Raw genomic sequence first — 24,030 nt, forward strand, 5'->3', positions numbered from 1 at the left:
AAGACAGAAAACAGCACGTGGTGCTTGGCAGGAATGTGCGCAGCTCTCAGAGTAGTTATGGATGGCATATTCTTAAAAAAACAGGAACAGAAGGGGAAATGAGATATATTCTATAATAAAGTAGGTAAATCTCACAGTTGATACTGAAAGCCTTTCACCTTTCCTTTTTTCTATCCTCTCTGGGAATTAAGGGAGATTTCTTTTGAGTGTGTATCCCAGGCCATACCTGCCTAAAGTGCTTTTGGGAAGACAGAGATGGACTTTTAGATGCCTTCAAACCAACTCTGATAGTCTTGGGGACACAGCAGAGAAAGACACATTTTGCCTCAAAACCAATTAACTTTTTTCCTAGTTTGTACCATGTATAAACCTTAAGTACTAAAAGCCTTCAAGTTTCTATGAAAGGAACTTTTTGGATGACTGATTTGGACTTGGATAGTCATCATCTGCATTTAACAGGTGGGATTTCCACCTCTTTGTAAAACACAGCTCCTTCTTCATTTAGGAGTTGATGATCCTTGTGGGTCCTTTCCAACTCAGGATATTCCATATGAGAATTGAACACTAAATGTGACTGTGCAATGTGGGAGGGTAAGACATAGTATGCTTGGGTTTGGAACCCTTACAAACAGCAACGCAGACATTGCTTACTCCTGACACATCTCTACAATCAGAGTACTTTGCTTTGACAATTTACTGCAGATTATTCAAAAGACTCCCCGTTTTCCCATTACAAAATCCATACCCTGTTTGTTCAAGTGAACATGCTCTTGAGCTTTCAAGACCTATTTGTTTCCTGAATTGCCTCACTTTGGCAGCAAACTTATTCAGAGTGGTTTTATACACCATGTTGTTGAATGAGGAGCTGAATGGTCGGCAATCATTCGGCTGCAATCAGGGGTATTAAGGAGGGTAAGTTCTATCAATTCTTTTTCTCATGGAGATGCAGACCTGCCATTGTGGAAGATGATCAAGGGAGAAATGCGAAGCTGAGTTGTGTACCTCAACAATGAGAAGGATGTACAAAAGATGTCAAGGTCAATCATTTCATCATCACTGAATGTCCCAGTGTCATCCAACATCACCCAACGTGGTGCTATATGGAGGTGGGTGGGTAGGAGAGGACAGGCTGCCACTCATCCATTGAGTTAAACTTCCTCTCCCTGATGCCAACATCTTTTTCTTACAGAAATGTCTGACTAAGCAGCTGAAAATGGTCACATATTTTGCAAAACTTCCATCTTGATGAAAACAGCCTTTAAAATTTTAACCAGATGGCTCCACAGTGTTTTGTGGATTCAGAGGCTCAGTTAAACTGTGGACTTAATGAAAATCATGTACAGGAACAGGTGCCAAAGCACAGGAACAACTATAAAGTGAATTTTCCTTGTCAACCTTACATTGATGAAGCAACACACACTAAACTGAGCCTGAGCTCTCAAAATGTTTTCTTCCACCTGGGTGGGTGTGAGATTCCTATGAACATCTGCTGCTCAGAGGTACAAACCTCTGGGCTTGCCACACCCACTTTGAGGATCACCTGCGTCCTTGTTTAGTTTTGAATTTTAGTATTCAGGTCATAAATCCTCAGCAGCAGCTGGGCCTGGAGTAAAAGCAAAGATGATGGTGTAGCAGGGCAATGTGCAAGCGTATAACACAAGGTAGGCTCGAGCCTATAACACAAAGTACATGGCCTAGACTTGAGCTCTGATCCAGCTCTCTGCAAACTATCTCTGTTTTACTCAGCACTCTCAGCTCCACCAGCAAACAACCTCAGCCTGCTCATAGTCCAAGTCCGTTTGAGCCCTGTTGGATGTTCAGGGACTTCTGCACTGCCCTCACCAGAGTATTTGTGCCTTCACAAGCAGTTCCTACTCTGAGGAAGGTCTGTCTCTAATAATTGTAGACTAAAACAAAGGCAGGTAAAACCAAGACAGCACCACTCCTGGGATTGCTGACAACTCATGATAAAGAAATATTTGCTTAACTGTTTAGAGCTGCTGTTCAAACTTGTTATTCCTACACGCTTGGAAGGACATGGGCTTGGTTCAACCATCATGTTTTTACTTACAAATTTTGGTGCTGTTTTCTTTAACCTAGAAGAGATTATTGGAAAAACCCCACGTCCTACAGTGTTTCTTGGGTTGCCTGAGAGCTCATCTGAAAAGTTCAAAGAAGGGCCAAAACCAGCTTAAAAGCCATTTTGGTAGACTGAGTCTTGCAACTGGTTTGCAATAAGACGAAGGTAAAGATGGAGCGATACAGATTTAAAGGTTCAGAGCAAGGAAATGGATTCTGGATCATCTCAGGATGTTGTTTTTCATCCCTGGATGGAAATATTGTTGGCAACTGCATCAAATTGTCCATGTTGCATAGATACTCTAAATGCAGCTGGCATGGAATGGAGATTTCCATGTGGTGCGAAATTCAGACAGGGAAAAGACAAAAAAAGCAGAAGTGTTGCTTGCAATGAGATGGGTAGCTTGGAAAGAAGCCAATTTTTTTTTCCACTCAAAACTCAACAAGCCTTTATTTGAATTTCTTTAAAACTGACATATTCAGGGAGATTTCAAATAGGCTTTTTCTGACAAGTCCCCTAATCCCCCAAGCCTTCCCTCCCTCAACAACCCAAGTTTGTCAGCTCCTTCCCAGCCAGCTGTAGCTAGAGGCTCTTTTATATTCCACTAAGAGTTGGGACCTTCCCTGAAGTCACAGATACCCAGTTCTATATACATTGTAAATCTCTGCACATGGCCACATATCTCATCGAGATGGATATATGCATATTTATTCCTGTACGAATTACTGTAGTCAGCCAATTCTGGCTGATAAAACCCTCACATAAAACATTCCCTTCTGTGATAAATAAAAACAAGGACTGCTCTCTTCCTGCTGCTGAATCACATTCTGGAATCTCCTGCTTCTCCTTTCTTAATCAGAACTGAAAGGTGTCTCAATCTAGTGGAAGGTGTCCTTGCCTGTGGAGGGGGGTGAAACAAGATGGGCTTTAAGGTCACTTCCAACCAAACCATTCTGGGATTTTATGTGCTGGTTTAGATGGGATATTGGGAAGGAATTCTTCCCTGTGAGGGTGGTGAGGCCCTGGCACAGGATGCCCAGAGAAGCTGTGGCTGCCCCATCCCTGGAAGTGTCCAAGGCCAGGCTGGACAAGGCTTGGAGAAACCTAGTCTAGTGGAAGATGTCCCTGCTCATGGCAGGGGGTGGAATGAGATGAATTTTAAGGTCCCTTCCAACCCAAACCAATGTAGGATTCTATGATTCTATCATGTCATGATTCTATGGTTCTAGGGACAGTCTTTCAGAGCTCCTGTGCCATGTCTTGCAGTGTTGCAGGTTACAAGATATTCCTTCTCTTGTTGCAGGATCATGGACAGAGCACAGGAACATATGACTGGGCCACCCAGATCAGCCTCCATGGATTTACTGTGTCATGAGCTAAATGTGCAAACACCCAACTTCCTGGCATAGTTTGGGAGCACAGGCCTAAATCATGGCTGTGGATGAAGAATAAAATTTAACTATATGGATCTCTGCCCCCAGCCTGCCTTCAGAGCAGATGTTTCCAGCCCATCTGAGGGAGTCCATGCCATGCCAGGCTTCCCCCATGGTCTGAATAGAATGGGTACCACTATCTCACTGAGATGGGTAGATGTCTTGAGTGTGTGGACTGAGGAGGTAATGTTTTTTATCTATAGTAACAATTAATAAACTGATGTCACACCTATAAAGAAAGAGGGAATGACATGAAGTTGTGTCAGGGGAGGTTTAGGCTGGATGTCAGGAAAAGGTTTTTCCCCCAGAGGGTGGTTGAGCGCTGAACAGGCTCCCCAGGGCAGTGGTCACAGCACCAAGGCTGACAGAGCTCAAGCAGTGTTTGACAACACTCTCAAGGACAGGGTGGGATTTTTGGGGTGTCCTGTGCAGGGCCAGGAATTGGACTCAGGATCCTTGTGGGTCCCTTCCAACTCAGGATATTCTATGATTCTGTGATATCGATGTTTTAAAAATCTATTAAATGTGCAAAGTGAGTGCTGTGCTGAAAAGAGACTCCTCTGTGCCCCCAGTGTGTGCTGGTTCCCATGCTGGGGCTCCTACACTGAGTGCACTTATATATGCAAATGCTGATCCTATTTACAATAACATAAATGAATTTGCATAATGTCAAACAACTAACACCAAGGACACTGATCCGTTGGAGCTGAGAACTTCCACAGAGGGGTGAGCATCACTCAGAGATGTAGAGGAACATTGGGCTCATGAGATGTGGCTCATCCCTCAGCATTGGAAACACTTAGACAGGAGAAAGGTTCAACACTGAAGCAGCAACAGTAAGCTGAGCATCTCCCCACCTTCCACATCCTGCGCCCTTCTCTCAAACTACAGAAGCCATTTCACTCCTGTCCCTGGCATTTCCCTGGCACTGCTCTCCTGGCATTTCCCAAAAGCACTTCTTGGTTAAAATGTGACATTTCAGCAAACTGGTCAATGTGTTATATTCTAAAATATTCATCAGCTTCTCCTCCTAAGTGGGCTTCTCATATTTGCGGGAAAACTCATTAACATTGAAATCCCCCATGACAGAAGGCTTGTAGGCAATACACTATTAGGATAAAAACATTCTTGTATTTTACATTCTGGTTTAGAGAGTAGGAATCAATGGACTAAAAATGACCTAGTTCTAATCCCATTTTTCAGCTGATAGAAAGTAGCTCTTTTGATATTAAATAATGCATCTTTTCAGCAAGCAGTGAATAATATGATTTACTGTGTTCAAACAGGCTGGTGAAATGATGCAGTCTCTAACCACTGCAGAATGTCACTGAGCACACCCTGTGAGCTGTCTGAGACGTGCATTCTGCTCAAACAGAAACATTTACCTAATTCCATAGATTCTGCTTTGAGGATGGAGCTTTCACAGAGTGATTTAAAAACATCGAGTTCACCTGTTTGTAACAGCAGATGTATGTAATGCTTTAAAGACAGCTATTTCCCAGAGCACAGGCACTGTATAATTCCCAGTGTTCTTAGTTTAAGCGCTGTGTTCCCACAGGAACACGTTACCACAGAATTCACTGGGCAGGTGCACTGAGCTGGGGGAACACAAAACAATTTCTTTCTAGCAGAGAGAACTATGCTGGAATTTCACATCTGCTTGGAGTTCTGAAATGCAACAGCAATGCCCATGAATGTAAAGCTTTCATCTAATTAACAAGTAAGTTTAATATACTGGTATTTTTTCTTTAGAGACTGTTCTCCAGTTTGGTACAAAACTACTTGGTAACTCTATATCTGTTTTATATTTGTTATATTTGACAAAAAAAGCTCTGGTGTGGTTCTCCCGGGTGCTGGAGGGTGATTTAGCCATCAGCTGCATACATGGGGACATGGGGCAGCCTGGGAGACTCTGCCTCCCTTCCCAGGGTGGGGTCATTTGGGAGGCAGTGAAGTGGCCACCAAGCATCAAAAGCTCTTCGAACAAACAGACATCTGTTCCTAACATGATTTAGAAGTTAAATTTGCAGTGGTCCAGGATCTGTTACCCTAAATCTGGATCATCTATTCATACTTGTTTAGTGTTTTGGAAGGAATTCCACAAACTGGGAAAGAAAGAACAGTTTGAGTGTTGGCTGCCGAAGCACGACCGGCTGTGACTCACAGCTGGTCACCCTCTCCTGCCTCAGGGCTTGTCCCCAGTCCAGGGTTTGCTGCACCAATGGCTCTCCTGCCCATGTGCAAAAATCTCCATTCGAAGGTACAAAGACAAAATTAATGGCAAGAAAGAACACCACAAATTCCAAGATTCAGAGTCCAGCCCTGTAGATATTCCGTGTGCAAATCATTTATTGATTAAAATGGGATTTGCAACTGCACAAGAAGAGAAAAAAAAAGCTGGTCTGAAAGCTTCCCATGAGACAAATAGAGCCTGCTTGAAATTAGGTGTGATTTGGTATTCTGGCCTATTAAATATATTAGATATGCAGAAAGGCAGATCAGGGACAAGCCACTGAAGTTCAAGGAGTTGTCCAACCTGCCCGAGTGCTCATTTAAACACACGCTTTTGTTCCTGAGAAAATTAAATAACTTAAGGTCCTTCTCTCTCCAACTCCAATTTTTATAATAGTGCCTCATCAGATGTGAAATCATTAATTAAAGAAGATTCCTCAATTATTCTCTGTGACCTGTCACAGTTACTTGTTTAGTCAGCGTTAAGAATTCAGCAGCATCTTCAAAGGCTTTTCAAGACACCACCTGTGAACTAATTACACTGAAGGAGGAGACGTTTGTAAGTACCTCCAGCTCCTGGTGCTGCCTGACAAAATAGATACCAACCCTGGCCTTAATTTTTTTAACTTTTTGTAGCTAATTCTACATGTTTTAAGCATTGCCACTTCAAATTAGGAAAGCAAATCCCCAAATGTAAAAAAAAGGGCTCCAGCAGAGAAATGCATAAGTGTATCACCAGGCCCTCAAACACTGGGTGGGTTTGCAAATTATGTCTGAGATGGTTTGTCTCCTACTTGGAACTGTGAGGGATCCTTAAAGACCTTCGGGATTCCTACAGATTCCTCAGTTCCTACAAAAAGTAACTTCCTAGTTTGGGCTTTGAGAAAGATCCTGGAAAATTCAACAAGTGATTTTGAACAGCCTGCCAGTTGTTTACTTTGATTTCTGGGAGATCCTTGACCTGCAACTCTCCCTCCTCTACCTGCAGTTAAATGTTGACTCAGTTTGGGGTGTTTTCAAAACCTTTGGCTCCATGTTGAAACCCTACAAAGGATCTGTGTCCTTCCAGCACCAAAACCTTCTCCAGGAAAAACATCCAGTGGAGCTGCACTAAAGTGGTAAAGGATGGTGGTAATTAACCAATTAGCTGCAAAGCCTTGATTAAGCAGGGGGGAGGCTGATGATCTGTGTTCTGACTAATGCAAGACACAAGACAAAAATGATTTCCTACAGATTATCCATATTTTGTGTTCCTGCAGGAGGGAAGCAGGACAGACAGACAGTGATCCAACAAGTTCTGTGGCTAAAACCTCCTGAGATGACTTAAACAAAGCCAGAAATTTTGTCCCTGCCCATGGCAGGGGTTGGAACAAGATGATCCTTAAGGTCCCTTTCAACACAAACCAGTCTAGGACTCTAGGATAAATCTTGTTTTACTGTCATATTTTACTGTTGAAAGCAGCTACAGATGAATAACTGGGGTTTTCTGTCCCCATTTCCCACCCCAACCTCCTGCCTAATGCTGCAGCACATGAGGGACTCTGTTTCTGACAATGGAAACTTCTGAATTGCCTCTGCAGCTGTAGAAGTTGGTAGCAACAGTGATGGTATTACCCAGCTATTTACCAAATAAAAGTTAGCCAAGTAGAGGGACTATGACAGTGTTATTTCATTATGCAATGCCAATAGAACAGTTCAGTGGCAATGCCACTGCTGATACCAGAGCTAAGTTCCAGGAAGAAGGACTCAATCCTAAATTTTCAACCATTTGGAGAACTTCCTTTGAAAAATCCCACCCCTTCTGTTATCTTTCAGTGGAACAGATATCTTTCAACTGCAAACTGATCTCAGAGTCCTTCCCTCGGTCATTTAAAGTTGGACTAGCTCGCGTGGCTTCAAAACTATTACAACTTTAACAGCTTATAGATTTTCCCTCTGTTGCATTCAAACATTTTCATATTGTCAATTTTATATTGTATATGGCAAAATACCTCTGTATTTAGGACTGTGCCCTCAGAATTAAGACAGAGATCACTATAAAAGGATGTTATTCATTTCCATTCCCCCATCTTCACCCTGCTCCCAAAAATACATATGATTTTGCTCATTCATCAAAAATTTCTACAGCAGCAAGAATTCAAACACACCTCAAAACTGTGTTACTTGAACATCATTTTTTTAAAGTGAGAAAAGCTGTGCTCTTTGTTGTAGTGTTTACTTATGGAAATTAAACCCCAAAATGTTACTAGAGACCATTCCAACCAGAGCCATACAGCAGAAACCATCACTCTCTGAACAAAGCTTGGAATAAGATCAGGCTATGGGGACTTTTTAAGGAATTACAAACCCCAGTGTTAACACACAGACTGAGGTCTCCTATCACCACTTTGCACGATCGACATATCAATGACTCTTCTTCTCAGCTTCTGTTAACTCTAAAAATAATTCCTTAGCTTATTTTCAACTGCTTGGGAGTCCAAAGCAAACCATGGAAAATCACAAGGAAAGGGGCTTTCATTGCAAGCACTATCAGCTTTTTGCAGTGAAGTCCATCCCTCCCCTCCTGCTGTTGGGTTGGCAATGGGGCGGTCCTACATTGCTCAGGGTTCTACTGCTGTTTGTGGTCAGCCACAGGAGATTCCTTGCACATAAAGGACACTGTGCTTTAGGGAGCTCAGGGCTGTTCAGGGCACAGGAGAAGGCAGAGAGGCAACACCTCTGTGCCCCGAGTGTCCCCACAGAGGACACCAGGGATTGCCCTTCCTAAGCCTTTAATTAAAAGCTACAAAGATTTATTCACTTGTCTTGCTACTCCTGTAAGTCTGAAGCTGTTGGAACCTCCTGCTGCCTGCAACTCTTGGTTTAATCTGCTTTTTTTAACTGATGAGTGGATCACCTCAATTGTTGTGCCTTTCTGGTGCAGTCTTTCCAATCATTTTATCTCAATTTGGAAATAAAATTTACAGTTTAGGTGAAGGTTTTGCCAGAGGAAAATTTTCCTTGTGTTTGTCTCCCAGATAATCCTGATCTGGCTTCCCAGACTCCTACTTGGAGGAGACCTGAGCATTGCACATCTTACTACATCATGCACATGGAAATAATATCAACCTGCTGGGTCTGACACTGTAACTGCACCACGGGGAAACTGTTTAACGTGGATCAACAGAAGCTGGACCATGGTATGTAAGACTCCTGCCTGCCCCTTCCAAACCCTTTGAGAAGCATGTGGGAACCTTGTTACAGGCTGACCTGATCTGAAAACATCTTTTACCCAGCTCTGGGCTGGGCAGCTCCTGTTCAACACCCTGTGCTGGGCTGATTGAGTCCAGAGGAGACCACAAAGATGCTCAGAGGGCTGGAGCCCCTCTGCTCTGGAGACAGACTGCGAGAGCTGGAGGTGTTCACCTGGAGAAGGCTCTGGGGAGATCTTAGAGCCTGTTCCAGTGCCTAAAGGGGCTCCAAGGGAAATGGAGAAGGACTTTGTATAAGGGCCTGAAAAGACAGGACAAGGGGGAATGGCTTCCCACAGCCAGAGGGCAGGGTTAGAGGGATATTGGGAAGAAATTCTTCCCTGTGAAGGTGGTGAGGCCCTGGCACAGGTTGCCGAGAGAAGCTGTGGCTGCCCCATTCCTAGAAGTGTCCAAGGCCAGGTTGGATAGGGCTTGGAGCAATCTGGTCTAGTGGAAAGTGTCCCTGCCCATGGCAGGGGGTGGGACTGGATGGGCTTTGAGGTCCCTCTGAGTCCAAACCAGTCTGTGATTCTGAGACAAGCTCCACTGAGAGTGTCCTGTTGAGGAGCAGCAACAGGAAATCCCCAAGGACATCGGAATGTACTATGAACAGTCAACCACCTGCCAAGCACAAGGGCAGGTGTTTCAGCTCTCCATGAACACCTTCTGGCACTGTAAATGGGAAGGAGCTCACAGCAGGCCCTTGGATCCATCCTACAAGTCACTCAGTGATGAGATAGCAAGAAATTTGTCAGCCTCAACCCAACATTCATGTTTACAGCAACACCAGGGGAGAGTCAGGAAGAGCCAGATCATCACAAGAGCACAGAATCGCCCGCGCGGCGTTAGCCAGGAGAGACCGAATGGCAGGAACAGAGATGCGGGAGGGGTCTGCTCAGAACGGGAGAGAAGAGGACAAGAAATGAAGCCTGGAGGGAAGACACACCAATGACAGCACAAAGACAGAAGGAGACAGTCCAGCACTACCACAACAAGCTGCCTGTAACCAGCTCCGGTCACTGACATGGCAATGCATTGGGATGAGTCCCTCAGGAGTACCCAACATCCTGTGGGAATGTGTGTGGATACTGACCTGGGCTTGAGACAGCACTAGAGGTAGTAGGCTCAATAATTTCTACAAAAAGGGAAAAGGAAAAAAAAAAAGAGAACATTTGGGAGTTAATCACACATGGAAGACAAATACAGAATGAGACAGCAAACAGTCATGCAACAGACAGCACAGTTTTATTTCCAGGTTGGGCTGGGCACCACCGGCCCCTGACAAACCTGCAGGCGACCAGACTCCTGTGCCTATGAACTACAGCAGGGCTGCTCTTTGCCCAGCTACCTTGTGTGAACAGCACCAGGACCATCACACTCCCAATATGCAAATATTTTTGCCCTTGGAGTTCTCGAGCTCCAAACCATTTCTCCTGGGAGGTTCTAAAACCTGGCTGGAAAAAACAGTTTGCTCACTTCATCAAAGGCAATTTCCTCCCATGAATATAAGTCAAGGTAACAATTTTGAACAAAGAATGTTTTAAAGCAATAGTTTTGTGCTTCAGTGAACTTTTAAGAAGGCACATCTTTTTAATTACTGAAGTCTTTCCAGAAGAAAACATTTCTCAGAAACATCAAACCCATTTGGAAGTTGTTTACTTCCCCCGGGGCAACCAATGCAAACAACAGGCAAAGTTAAGAGAAGACACAGTTCTCCTGCATCCAGCCTAATGAAACAATCACCTGTGGCTTTTCATTATAATTTGACTTCAGAATTCATTATTCTGGGCCTTTTCATTAGCTTTGAATAGTGCTATGCAAAATGAAATACCAGTCCCAATTAATCTTGCACAGAAGCAAACTCCCATCTCAATGCAGCAATTCAATACTCTTCATAAAAAAGGTTTAACAAAATTACCAAGCTCAAAAGATCATTGACCATATCTTGGCTATAACAAGAAACTAATGAAAAAAAATGTGAGCAAGTTGACTACAGGGCTGCGCAGGGAATAGCTGAGCACACATACCGCTCTTGGCCAAATTTGAGGGGTTTTTTCCCCTTACAATTACTTTTCAGGTTAATATGATGCAAAAGTGAGTCCAATGGAATAACAGACAAATATTTTCCCAAATAAAAAGTTGTGACTATGGCTTTTTACAAAGGCAAAAGTTCCTCTTGTTGCAGAATAACACCATTCTTTCAAACAATCAAATAAATTAACATACTCACTAAGTACAGTATTTCATTAAAAAGCAAAATACCATTCCCAAACCAGCAGGGATTGTACTACGATCGTGCCTCTTTGGATCTAGACTTAATTATAGGTGCTTAAGGTGGCATAAAGTCACATATTCATGGCATCATTGAGGCTGGAAGTGAAGGTGGTAATATCCATGTATTATTCTTGCAAAAAATCTCATTTTTAAATATATTATTAGATCAAGGAATTGGTGAGACGGATCTATTTCTAGTTTCAAGTTCTAAAACTCTTTGCAAATCTTTATTCATGAAAATGTTCAGGTCTGTAGAGAGAAAACAAAACCAGCTGGTTTTCTATAAGCACGCTCGGCTGGTTCATTAAAATGAAAATATATTAATGACTTCTTAGCAACACTGGGAGGCAGGGATGTGTGGGGAAGAGTGGGACTGGCTCTACTTCATTTTCCTGGGACCCCAGTCCTATAGTATCAGCACTGCTCAGATTTTCAGGGGTGATTGTGGAAAAAAAATCTGCAAGTATAATGGAAAACCATGATATTCTGTGCCACTTTTGTGACTCCAGTGGAGAATTCTCCTTGAGCTGAACTTTTGGGATTTGTTTTATAAAGCAGAGGAACAGCAACGTGTTCACAGCAGCTCCTGGTTTGCCCTTGACAGACTTGGGGCTGACTGTGTGCAGGACCTTGTGTTATCTCCAGAGTTGTCTATTCTGGGGAGGCAGCTGTGAACCAAAACCATCTCCTCAGTTTAAAGCAGAGCTTTAATTCAGGCTGGGACCGAAGAGATAGAAACAAGAACATCCTGGGCATAGGGATACTGGTATGGCATTCCTGGCTGCTACACATACATGGAAAACAGGAGATTTCCGTCCATATCCGGCCTGAATTTCTTCCAGTGAAGAAATTCAGTGAATAAATTTTCCCTAGTAGCTAATTTAAACCTGCCCTGGTGCAACAGAGAAATGCACTTACAGGCCCTAGTGTAATCCCATTCCCAGGAGAAATGTATGCAGGAATCTCCACCCCATTGTCATGGGAAAAGGCAAAATGTCATGTTCTCTTCAAAATTGGTTTTGGTTGTTGGTGGTGTGTGTGTGCTGGATCTGAGCGCTGGAAATGACCTGAGAGTCAGCGGCTGAGTGAGTTTAAATGAAGTGGAAGAATAAGCCCCCCCGATTTGTAACTGCAGCTCTAATCCTCAAAAGGGAAACCTTTAGAGAATATAAGCTCCTAAAGACACCTGGGCAGGGGAGGTGAGGTTTGATGTCACGGACATTTAATGCTGCCTTTCACCAAAGGGAAGAGATGGTATCTAGAAATTCCTTTCTGATCCCAGGCAGAAAATAGCTGGCAGAGAAAAGCTCTTAACAAAATGGGAAACCACCCCATGAAAGGCTCCACAGCAAAAGGAGGCAAATTGCAGGGAGCAAAAGGAATTGGCTGTAAAGAAGCAATGCCTGGGAAAACCAGAACAGCATCTTGGAAAGGAAGCCACAGTATACATTCCCTGACCCCAGAGATCATGGAATATTTGAGGCTGGAAAAGACCTCCAAGATCATCCTGAATGCCACTATTCCCACTAAACCATAACATGAAGGGTTGAGATACCTCAGAAAAATGGGAGCCCTTCTGCTCACAAAGAAATTAAGCAGGACCTAAAAATATTTTTGTCTCAGTTTTAGCACAAGCTTAAAGGCTGAAGTTCTGCATAACAACATGGAAACGGAAAATGCCAGAGCAGAGTTAAAGCAAAATTCAATCAGCTCAGGAGGCTGAGGTCAGAGGGATTTAAATATGTTTGCACATAAAATTGTCAAAACAACAGTAAATTCATGGGGAGGAGAGGACAGCAGGGGCAACAGGATTGAGAATTACAGACGTGTTCCAGGAGGGCAAGGCCTACAGCTATAGCTTCGTGGCATCCAGGGCCTCAGAAAATACGAGCTATTAAAGGATATAGGCAGGTAAAAATAAGCAGGTAAATAAAACTGGCTATCAGTTTACTAGAGGCCAATTACTTGTAATTATTTGCCTAGAAAATGTCCCTGTATATGATTATGGAACAGAGTAATTCATGAGCCCCTGTTTGCATGAGCAGAGGGTACAAACTGAGGGTGGATGAGTTCAGAAATGCAATGTGGGGCTGCAGCTTTCCAGCCTTGCTGTTCTCACACTGCTCCTCACTGGACCCCAGGAAAGGAAAACCAACTCCTTCAGGAGAAAATCCCATTAATCGAGGGAAGGAATTCTGCAGGGAGCAGCCTGCAGTGTGAGGGGATTAGATCCAATGCCCAGGTGCCCTCCCAGGCCCAGCCTCTTCAGAGCAAAATGAGCTTTTTTTATACCCAAGAGATCACGGAAAACTCAGCAACAGTAAACAACTCTTCGTTTCAGGCTAAGCCTGAACAAACCAGCCAGAAGAGTGTCTGACTCCCAGATAAAAACCATCCAACCCCAGCTACCTCCTCTCCCAGGTCCCAGCCCATAGCACTCAGCATGGACATGGAGCTGCCCCCGGAATGCACACTGGAGAGTTCTCATGTCTTTTCATCTCAAACATCAACAGAGACAATGATCTTTTTCAGTTTTCTGGAGCCCCTCTCAGCTCGAGCTCAGTGCCAGCCCCTTGCTGGGACTGTGACAGAACAAGGCTTGAGCTAAAGCCAGGAACCCAATTTTTTGTTACAATGGTACCTTATTTTATCACCCCGCAGCTGGTCCAAAATGAAACTGTTGGGTTTGGTGCAATTAATACTGCTAAGGGGATAGAGGTTTTTAAAAATGACAAAATATGCTTTATTATGAGTAAAGCCATGTGCCACACTCCAATTCTGGTTTGGGGAATAAAAAGCAATGCTATACACAGTTGAGATTTAATGTAATACTGAATTTCTTCACTATTTTGGTGACAGAAAGTCCAACCTGTTTTACAATAAGGATAATGAACAGAAACTCTGAAACATTTTAATTGTTTTCTGTAGCCCTTGTGCCATTAGCCCCTGCCATTCTTCAGGGATCTGTCAGGGCAGGTTTCAGTTGGATATCAGGAAAAGGTTCTTCCCCCAAAGGGTGGCTGGGCACTGAACAGGCTCCCAAGGGCAGTGGTCACAGCACCAAGGCTGACAGAGCTCAGGGAGCATTTGGACAACAAGGAGCATTGGTGGGATTGTTGAGACTGTCATAAGGAGAACAATTCACAAGAGGGGAATACAAAAAGCTTCTTTCATTCCAGCCTGGACCAGTAAAATTGTTTGACTTTGATATTTTGCCTTCCCATGTATTGGAGGAATCAATAAATGGACCAACACACAACTGGCAGTTAAATACCAACTCATTAGTTAATTAAAAAAACTCACATAACTCTTTCCATGTATGACCTTTGATAATTAACAGAGCTTATTTAAGCTAATCTCCCCCAGGCTTCATCAGCTTTGTTAAAGATTAATGATTTATTGTGAAATACAGGTCTTTAAGTCCAGTGAAGCCAGAGCCTGTTTGAGAACCATGGCAAATGGAAGAACATATTTAATAAAAAATCTTTAGGGTGCAAACTAAGTGGATTGGGCAGAGACGTGACCTTAATTTATTCTGTGTCTTTCCCTCACCCTTAATATTTTGCAATTACAATTAGTGCTCTTCTACAGGTTTGAGTTATTACACCTTAATTGCCTGGTAATGGTTTATTTTATTTAAATGGTTTATTTTTTTATTACAGGATGATAAATATTTAATAGCTCAATGCCTGTGAGACATTAAAAAGTAGTAATTCCTAGCTTGAAGTTTGAGGTCTGAAATTGCCGGGGAGTTTCCTCCCTCCTTGGGCAATCCTCCCTCTCCACCTGCAGCTGTTTGCTTTTGCTTGACAGCAGGTTTTCAAAAAATATTCAAATATCTTTTAGCCTGTAGAAAACCACATTATTGACACCTTTTTTTGTCTTCTTGTGAAAAAAGTCCAATGGAAGGTAATTTTTAAGAGCCCTCACTGAAAGTCAGTTCTATGGAGTCCAGACTTGAGCAAGGTTTACTTAAATTCTAATGGAATTTGATTTTCCTGTGAAAAGCAAAGAAGTACTAAACATATTGTTTTAACTCCAGAGTCTCCTAAAGACTGATTTATTTATTTATTTTTAATAAGTTCCAGGATGAACCATCATGTTTTATGTAGGATGAACTATTTTAGAGTGTGAAAAAAATTGACTTTAATTTAATTTAATTTAATTGTGGGGGATTGTTGGTGGTGTGTGTATGTGTGTGAACCACCAACAGGCAAATCTGTATTTCCATTAAAAATATTCAAAATAATATTTAATTAAAGGTCACACATTTGATTTTCTTGGCAGGAAGAGTTTGCAGTTTCCATCCCCACTCTCCCAACAATTTCCCATCTCTAAGACATTGATATATGCTCAAGGCTTTACCTTTTACAGGACTGCCTGTATTTTGAATAAATCAGGGAATTTTTTCCTCAGCAAAGGGATTTTGGCAAAAGTACCCATTCATTTAAAGGCTACTTTTTGAGTACCACAAAAACATATCCACTAATTTGAGGTCTCATCTTTGCACTTGTATTTACAAACACTAAACTATTAAAAAATGAAACAGTGCAACAAATTGCAAAAAAAATTAATAAATTAATAGTGAATTTTTTCAGATTTGAAAAATAAACATGACTAGTGAAATCTTTACAGATTTCAGAAGGACCCTCAGCACTTGCAGCCTCCTGCCACCCCACACAACATGTGCTTGAAGAAACTGCTGCCAAGCAATTACAGGAGGAGAATATAAATCCAGCCATGTGAAGGGTGACTTGTATCAGGAGAGCAAAATGAATTAATTCATTAATTGCAAAGAAACGGTGGATTTGGGTAGTCTGAGTATATGAAGGTGATGTGTGGTAGCAGTGAGCAGCTCTGCCTTTCCTCCAGAGCACCACACATATCCAAAGGGTCCAGGGACACACAGCTTCATGGAATATCCCAAGTTGGAAGGGACCCACAAGGATCATCAAGTCCAACCCTGTCTCTGCATAAGACACCCCAAAAATCCCACCCTGTCCCTGAGAGTATCATCCAAACGCTTCTCAAGCTCTGGCAGCCTTGGTGCTGTGACCACTGCCCTGGGGAGCGTGTTCAGTGCTTGACCACTCTCTGAGGGAAGAACCCTTTTCCTGATATCCAACCTAACCCTCCCCTGGCACAGCTCCAGCTGTTCCCTTGGGTCCTGTCCATGCTCACAGGGAGCAGAGATCGGAGCTGCCGCTTATGAAGAACCTGACTTACTCTACATAAAGCCACATAAGGATTATTTTTTCCAAAGAAACTGAGGCCCTTTCAGATGCAGATTTCCAACGCCCTCAGTTTCCCTCCCAGGAACACTTGTTGCAGTTTATGAACTATAACGATATAACAATAACTTCCACAAACAAAGACAACCTCAAACAACATTTTCACATTCTGAGAAGAAACATCAAATGGGCTTGTTTGAAATCAAATCCAAAAACATTTCTCCCCATGCTGTGTATCCAGTTACAAGAAACTGTCGAGTATTATCAAAAATAAAAGATAATAAAAGGCACAACCAATTTGCAGCCTCTGTCAGGACCTGTGTTTATGAAACATTCCACATGGTTTACAATATCTCTCCTATAATGAGTGTCAGAAAAGCACCACTGAGGATGTGATTTATGACATTCCCTTCCCCTGCACACCTGAAGCATCTCAATTCCTCAGTGAGTGGCTACAGCCAGACTCCCAGTCGACTATCTGCCCAAAAGCAAAGACAACATTGTTTTAACCACCATCAGTTAAGGAAAATCTTTTGAAAGTTTCCTGTTGCCCCCTAAGCTGTCCCTGTGTTGCCTGACCACCCATTTTGGCTTGTGTGTTGTGCTTTGCCCATCCATCCATACATGGAAGCATGTGCCATGGTCCACACTATGTGACTCCCAAGCTCTCTGCAGAGCAAAGAGCACCCCAGTGTCCAGGGATGATCCAGCCACACAGAAGAACCAGCAATGAAGACTCTTGTAAAAGAAAAAGCCTGTAGTTGTGGCTGCCCCATCCCTGGAAGTGTTCAAGGCCAGGATGGACAGGGCTTGGAGCAATCCTGTCTAGTGGAAGGTGTCCCTGCCCATGGCAGGGGGTGGGACTGGATGAGCTTTGAGATCCCTCCCAACACAAACCACTCTGAGATTAAAATAAATTGCATGTTTTTAATTAAAATGAATAGAGAGAAGGAATGTTTCATGGAAGAGAAAAAAGAACATTTTAGAGGTTTTCTGAAAGTCATCTCTAAAGGCTTGATCACCCCTTCCCAGCCTGCTGCTCTTCTACACCAAGTTTACACATCAGAGTTGCACAACCAAATAGCAGAACGGACAAAGGAATAGCCAGGACAGACCACCAGCTGCCAGGGCTGGACACGACCTTCCTCGATGGCAAAGGTCTGAGGAGGCTGGTCCTGACTCTGCCCCTTTCCAGGTGCCATGTCACCCGTGGGCTCTCTGTGCCTTGGGCAACAAAACCATGGGAAACAAGTTGAGAAATCCACTGAATTTCTATTTTCAATCAACATTTGAAGTATGTCTACGTCATCAAAGTGACATGAAAAATAATGTTTTTACTTAGTTGTTCAAGTTATAGTATTATAAGGCATATACAATATTTGCTCACTGGTCCTTTTTCCCTATTTCAGACTTTTTCAGAGAAAACTTCTGCTTTAATGATTTTTACAGCTGTTGAGACCATAGCTCAATGAAGAAAAGTGACAAAGTCGTCTGTGTCCTTTGAGCTTGGTCTTTCATTCATATGTATAAATAGGAAGCTCATGAATAATGCAGCTCTGGAAATCTGAGCATTTCTGCTGCTCAGGAACATATGATTAGCACTGCTCTGACTCCCAGTAATTATATTCTTGTTCTCAGAGGTCATTCTTCAAATCTGCACAACTGTCGCTGTATTTCTGGAAGTAAATAAGGCAAAATATCCTTTAGAGATGCAATAGGGAGACACCTGTGAAAGTGCAAGTTCTGGTACACAAGAGACACCTTTCTGCCTGGTCCCCTCTCACAACTCAGAGAAGGCATGTGGGGTTGGGAGTCCCACATCCCATGGGACACAGGAAAAATCACAACAGAAGCAGTGGGACAGGCAACTCAGAGAATCCCAGACTGGTTTGGGTTGGGAGGGACCTTAAAGCTCATCCAGTCCCACCCCCTGCCATGGGCAGGGACATCTTCCACTATCCCAGGTTGCTCCCTATCCAACCTTGCCTTGGACACTTCCAGGGATGGGGCAGCCACAGCTTCTCTGGGCAACCTGTGCCAGGGCCTCACCACCCTCACAGGGAGGAATTCCTTCCAATATCCCATCTAACCCTGCCCTCTGGCAGTGGGATGCCAACACCCCACTTATCAGAAAACAGTGGAATCTGCCTGAGTTTCAACAGAGCAAGAAACTGGACACATGGAGAGGTCTGGGAATACTTCAGACTATCTTCAGGTACCAAAGTGGTAACATCCATAGTGGATTTATAGCCCAACAGATGATACCTGTGCTGGTGGGTCCATTACACCTTGGGACAGCCCATGAAGATGCTCCCCCTGACCAAGAGAACCTGGGTTCCTGACCCAACCCCTCCAGGTTAAGCTCTAGTAGGGTGAAAGCCTTCTCCTGCTGCTTGCAGCTCTGGGAATACAGGCATAGGATAAAAGTCTCATTCTCATTTACAGACTTTAGTACCTGATCTATGCATTACCATCATGTTTAGAGCAAGCAGCCCATCCCTGCATCCTTGCACGTATAGAATATATGCCCAGAGGAACAAGATGCTCTTCAACTGCTCTGATATTTGCTTTCACTGGCACAGCAATTTGTAAGTTATTTAATAATTACTGTGTAATTATAGCTCTGCTGATCCCTGACGAACCAAAATCCACAGACAATGCCTATCAAATGAATCATTACAAGCCTCTAGAAATTACATGGTGAGATGTGCCCATGTCACAGTGAAATTCATAAAATGTCTACAATTCACATAAAAGGAGATTAATTAAGATGGAGTTAGAGTTTAAGAAGGACCACATTATCCTGCCCCTCTGCTCAGCCCTGTGAGGCACATGTGGAGTGCTGTGTCTGGTTCTGGGCTTCTCATGACAGGAGGGACATGGAGCTCCTGGAGAGCGTCCAGCTTTGCAATAAGGTGTTCTCTGAAACAGCAGAAAAGGAATTTTACATGAGAGCTACCTCTTCTGGGACTTTTTTTTTGTGTGTGGAGCAGACCTGTGACTTTTGGTCCATCTCTGTGACACTGAGGACAAATCCCTTCAATAAACTCACCAAGTTTAATTGCCAAAATAATTTTGACTGCTTGCCCCTGTGCCAGGGTCTCACCAACCTCACAGGAAGAATTCCTTCCCAATATCCCATCTAACTTGACCTCTGGCAGCAGTAAGCCATTCCTCCTTGTCCTTCCCTCCAGCCTTTGTCCAAAGTCCCTCTCCAGCTTCCTTGGAGCCCCTTTAGGCACCAGAAGGGGCTCTGAGATCTTTCCAGAGCCTTCTCTTCTCCAGGCTGAACACCCCAAACTCTCCCACCCTGTCACCACAGCAGAGGTGCAGATGTGCTAAGAGGAAGTATTTGTATGCCCAAGAAAAGTCCCAGGCAAAAGTTTCATGTAAATTGGGGAGCAATAGTTTCAGTCCTTGGCCTGGGAATTGTATTTAAAGCAGTGCAAGCTTTCTGGGTATTTTTTATAGCAGCTGTTGACAAAGACCATGAGGAGCTGAACCACCTTCTCACTCACATTGACACGGCGTGTTCTGACCACAATGATCTGCTCAGGCTGCACAGCCAGTGAGGAAACAATATTTACAGAGCCCTGGAGCAGCTTCAGCAAGTGCTGGTTGAGAGTAAACGCTGAAAGGTCAAGAATCAGCCTTTCATTTACAAACAGAAATGGTCTGGCTGCCAAATTTCTTGAGCAGGAGAACCACTGTGTGCTGGATGTGGGGGACACTGCAATTCTGACAGGATGGGGACAAGCAGTGCGGGGCAACTTTCGTCCTTTTGTTCACATGGCATCCTAATTTAGAAATCTGCATCAAGGGAAAGCATTTTGTTATTTTATGAAACTACAGTTGCATCCTGACCCTGGAGTTGATTTTTCCCTTCTGACAGATCTTTTCCCATGTTCTTGCAGCGCTCTGGACAGCTAATCAACAGCATCAGCAAAGAAAAGGGGCTGGTACTGATGGACATTTTATTGACTAACTTAAAGCTCCTACATAAGGATATGCCTTGGCCTACGGTGCAGTTACTCCATGAGATTTGTTCCTTTTCTGCTCACATCCCCAGTAATTTAAATATTTTCTTCTTTTTCTTGGAATCTAATTTTAAGTGAATAAATTAACAGGATTTAAATGATCCAGTTCTCGAGTTTGTGTTTTATTTTTGAATAAAATTAGTAAATCTAAATCTAAAATATGAATATCTTTTTACAGGCCAATCTATAAGTAAAGCTCTATACAGTAACAGCCCCACAGTAAAATTTAGGGTATTGTTGTAGGTGCTTCATAGCAGAAAGTTTAAAAGTCAAGAAATCAGCTTTAATACCTGTGATAATATACTGGGGGAAAAAGTAAGTTTCTGAAAAATTCATTATAGGCCTTTCTCTCTGAGTAGTTCTGATATCACAAGGAATATCTGACAGTAACTCTCTTCACTGAAGGTTTGGAAAAGCCCAGGTAAGAGGAAGATTTTATACTCAATTTATTATTACAAATCCAGCCAAAATCTCAACATATAAACCTGGAGGTGGAATTAAGGATAACATTAAATGAGCTCTTGATTTTAGAGACTTGTTGAGATACCTCAGCATTTTGTTACTCATGTGGTTCAGTACAGAGGTTAATTAGTGCTTATGGTGTAGGCTCACTGGAAAAGCTCTTGTTTTTAAACCTCTGAGGCTATTTTTAGCTTTCTTGTAGCCAAAAATTAATTATTTTTTTTCCCTTCCTCTTTTTCTTCAGCTCATAGACTGTCCAGACCTCATACTGTCAGACTAGGAACATGTAGCAGCTCTCAGGAAAATGTAATGGGAGCTGTCGAGACCATCTCTATTTTTTGTGAATCTCTATATTAGAAGGCACTTGACTCAAAAGGAGCACACACACTTCATAGACAAAGGTTTCAAACAAGTGCTTTTGTTAACTAACCTAGAATTTATTTGATAAATTATCTCAATTGTGGCATTTTCCAACCTGTTGGACTATTTGCTTAAATGCTGAAGTCTTAGGTGTAAAATCTATTGTCTGATCTTCCTGGAAACTCTGGATGTCCTTGATCAATAGCTCATTCCTTTCTAAAGCCCCGTGAGCTTTGGTCTCAACAACTTGTTACAAAAATAAGTTCTACACTTAATAATCTTTTAATGAAGAAGTGCTTTGCATTAACTTTAAAATTTGCCACTGATCAGTGTAAGTGAATCTCTCTTGGGTTTGTTTTATGAGAAAACTTTCTAATACACCTTCTCTACACTCTAAAATATTTCAATAACCTCTTTTCCTGTAGAAGATAGATAGTAATAATCTTTAATCTTTTGACTTGGGAATTTCTTCATCCTTTATTTCCAAACACACCTTTAGGAACCTCTGCCCTCCATTCTGCCAAAGTTTTGAGGCCAAGGCTGAAGTCTGTGTTTCACCCTGAGTTGTAAAATATATTTATAGTGTTATTTTTAGCACTTCTGGTTTCTATCCCCTTTGTTACACAAGGTATTCTTTGGATTTTCAATTTTGCTAAAAAGTTAATTCAAAGTTTTCTACCCTGTGAAAAGAAACTCAAGTTCAAGAGAGCTCTGACCACAGGTGCTCCCCCCCCCCGATGGGGGCAGGGGCAGGTAATTAAATTCCATGGATGATGACCTTGAATGTTTTAGTCATTGTTTGGACAGTGCTCGCAGGGACAGGGTGGGATTGTTGAGGTGTCCTATGCAGGGGCAGCAGTTGGACTTTGATGATACTGAGTCCCTTCCAACTCAGGATGTTCTATGATTCCATGATTCTGTGATGACTGACTGATACTTGAGATGAAGCTTTGGATATGCTTCAACCTCTCTGATTTATCCAGTTTTGTAAGAATATATGTCTAAACCTTGTGGGCTGTTGTTATAATTGCAAAAATTCGAGAGTAAAAGCACAAACGTAACAAAACAGAACATTAGGCAACTTCAGTAAGGATCCAGAGCAAAGATCCCCAGGGTTTTCGTTTGATTTTCCCCCCTCAAACATGGATACCCTCTCAGATCTTTAAATGTTCTGCTAAATGTCAAGGAGAAACATGTTACTGGCCTTGCTCAAATGGGTTATTTCTACCTTATCCCATCTCAGTCACTTATTGTCATATAATTCATAATAAAGCTCAAGCTGCAAAAGGGATTTAGAGAAAATTTCTTCATAACTCTCCATAATTGTTACCTGGAGCAGCCGTTGGCATCCATATGGAAGGATCTCAAACCCAACATTTAACAGAATTATTACGTCTTACATGAATGGAGGATTTGGCCATTTATCTTATTCTGTGTGAATATATGAATTTAAGGTGCTGGGTTTTTAACTCTGTTGGGCTCCTTGTCTCAGCAATATGTTATGAAATTAGTCCCCCAGGTGCACTTGGGATGTGAGGAAAGCTCCCTGCTTTGGCTGAGCTGCTCAGCTGCATCGTATGCCTTTGTTCCACTCTGTGTGAGAGCAGGGAGAGAAAAAAGGTTTTCACTCTGCCTGTGAATCCCATTGGGGATGGTTGGAAGTTTTCAGAGTTGTTTTCCACTGGGAACATGACCACCCAATTAAAATGCCCTAGATGAATACACCTTGATCTTTGAGAAGGGTCCCCAAGGAACCAACTCCCAGATTTATAACCCAGCTCCTCTAATGCCATGGATTTCAACCCACTGCTCAGGAGCTGGTGTCCATCCAGGACAGGTCCTTTCCATGATGGATCACCTATTCTGCAGCAGCTGGTCCTATCAGTCCAACCTGGATGTGGAAAGTAAAGCCAAGGCCTAAGACCAGAAATACCACCAGTGAAGACAAAGCCCACACAGAGGGAAGGAAGAGGAAAAAACCTTTCAGATTATAAGGGAAGAAGGAAACCAGGAACCTCCTCAGCTTCTAGATGGGACAATGCACCAGACAAAGATGTGGCTTGGCTTTATGAAGGGTGCACAAGAAACCCCACAGGTGTGTCCTGGGTGTCCCATGACACCGATCAGACACCAGAAGAAAGATTGATGGCTCCAATGTGTGACCACCCCTTCACAAAGTACTCGGAATTTCCTAGAATGGATTTCACATCTGTTCCCTGTCCATTATCCCTCCAGAGATGTGGAGAGAGAGACCTTCCCATCAGGCTCAGCAGGAGCTGGATGAGATCAGGACAATGACTGCATCTCTGAGGGAAGGACTGAAAGGGCTACAAAGAGAAATTAGGTCTGTGGCCCCAGTTCTCTGCACAGTGATGTCTACAGGAGACTTTGGGCTTGATCCAGACCTTATTAAATCAATAACTGTCTTTTGAGTGACTGCAGCAGGCTTTGAGTGGGCTCTTAATGAGCATAGGAATTTTCATTTAAATTTTTGTGTGTATATATATATATATATAGTTTTAAAATAATTTTTTTTGATGCAGACCAGCCTGCCTGGCTGAGACAGAACTATGCAAATTGAAGTTTGATTTGCTTTGAAGGCTGGTACTTGAGAGACAAAATAGTAAAATCTTACTTAGGTAATTGGACAACAGCTGAAACTGTGGACACAAAGGGAATTCCCCTGGAGAT

At 42.8% G+C, this 24,030-nt stretch overlaps 1 protein-coding gene and 1 long non-coding RNA gene across 2 annotated transcripts in view; one reads left to right on the forward strand and one right to left on the reverse strand.

Annotated features, from left to right (window-relative positions):
• Positions 1 to 24,030, reverse strand: part of NEGR1 (neuronal growth regulator 1) — a 232,071-nt gene that overhangs the window by 37,240 nt on the left and 170,801 nt on the right. Inside the window, 1 exon segment of the mRNA XM_051798485.1 lies at positions 10,069 to 10,110. Within this exon segment, the coding sequence (XP_051654445.1) occupies positions 10,069 to 10,110 (42 nt within the window).
• Positions 5,146 to 7,113, forward strand: LOC127476208 (uncharacterized). Its single transcript, XR_007906516.1, has 3 exons — positions 5,146 to 5,233; positions 6,143 to 6,304; positions 6,734 to 7,113. It is a non-coding gene; the product is annotated as an uncharacterized LOC127476208 (long non-coding RNA).

Source organism: Manacus candei, unplaced genomic scaffold (genome assembly GCF_025592945.1).
Source record: "Manacus candei isolate 608988 ecotype Guabito, Panama unplaced genomic scaffold, ASM2559294v1 h1tg000005l, whole genome shotgun sequence".
In the NCBI taxonomy this organism is placed as follows: domain Eukaryota; kingdom Metazoa; phylum Chordata; class Aves; order Passeriformes; family Pipridae; genus Manacus; species Manacus candei.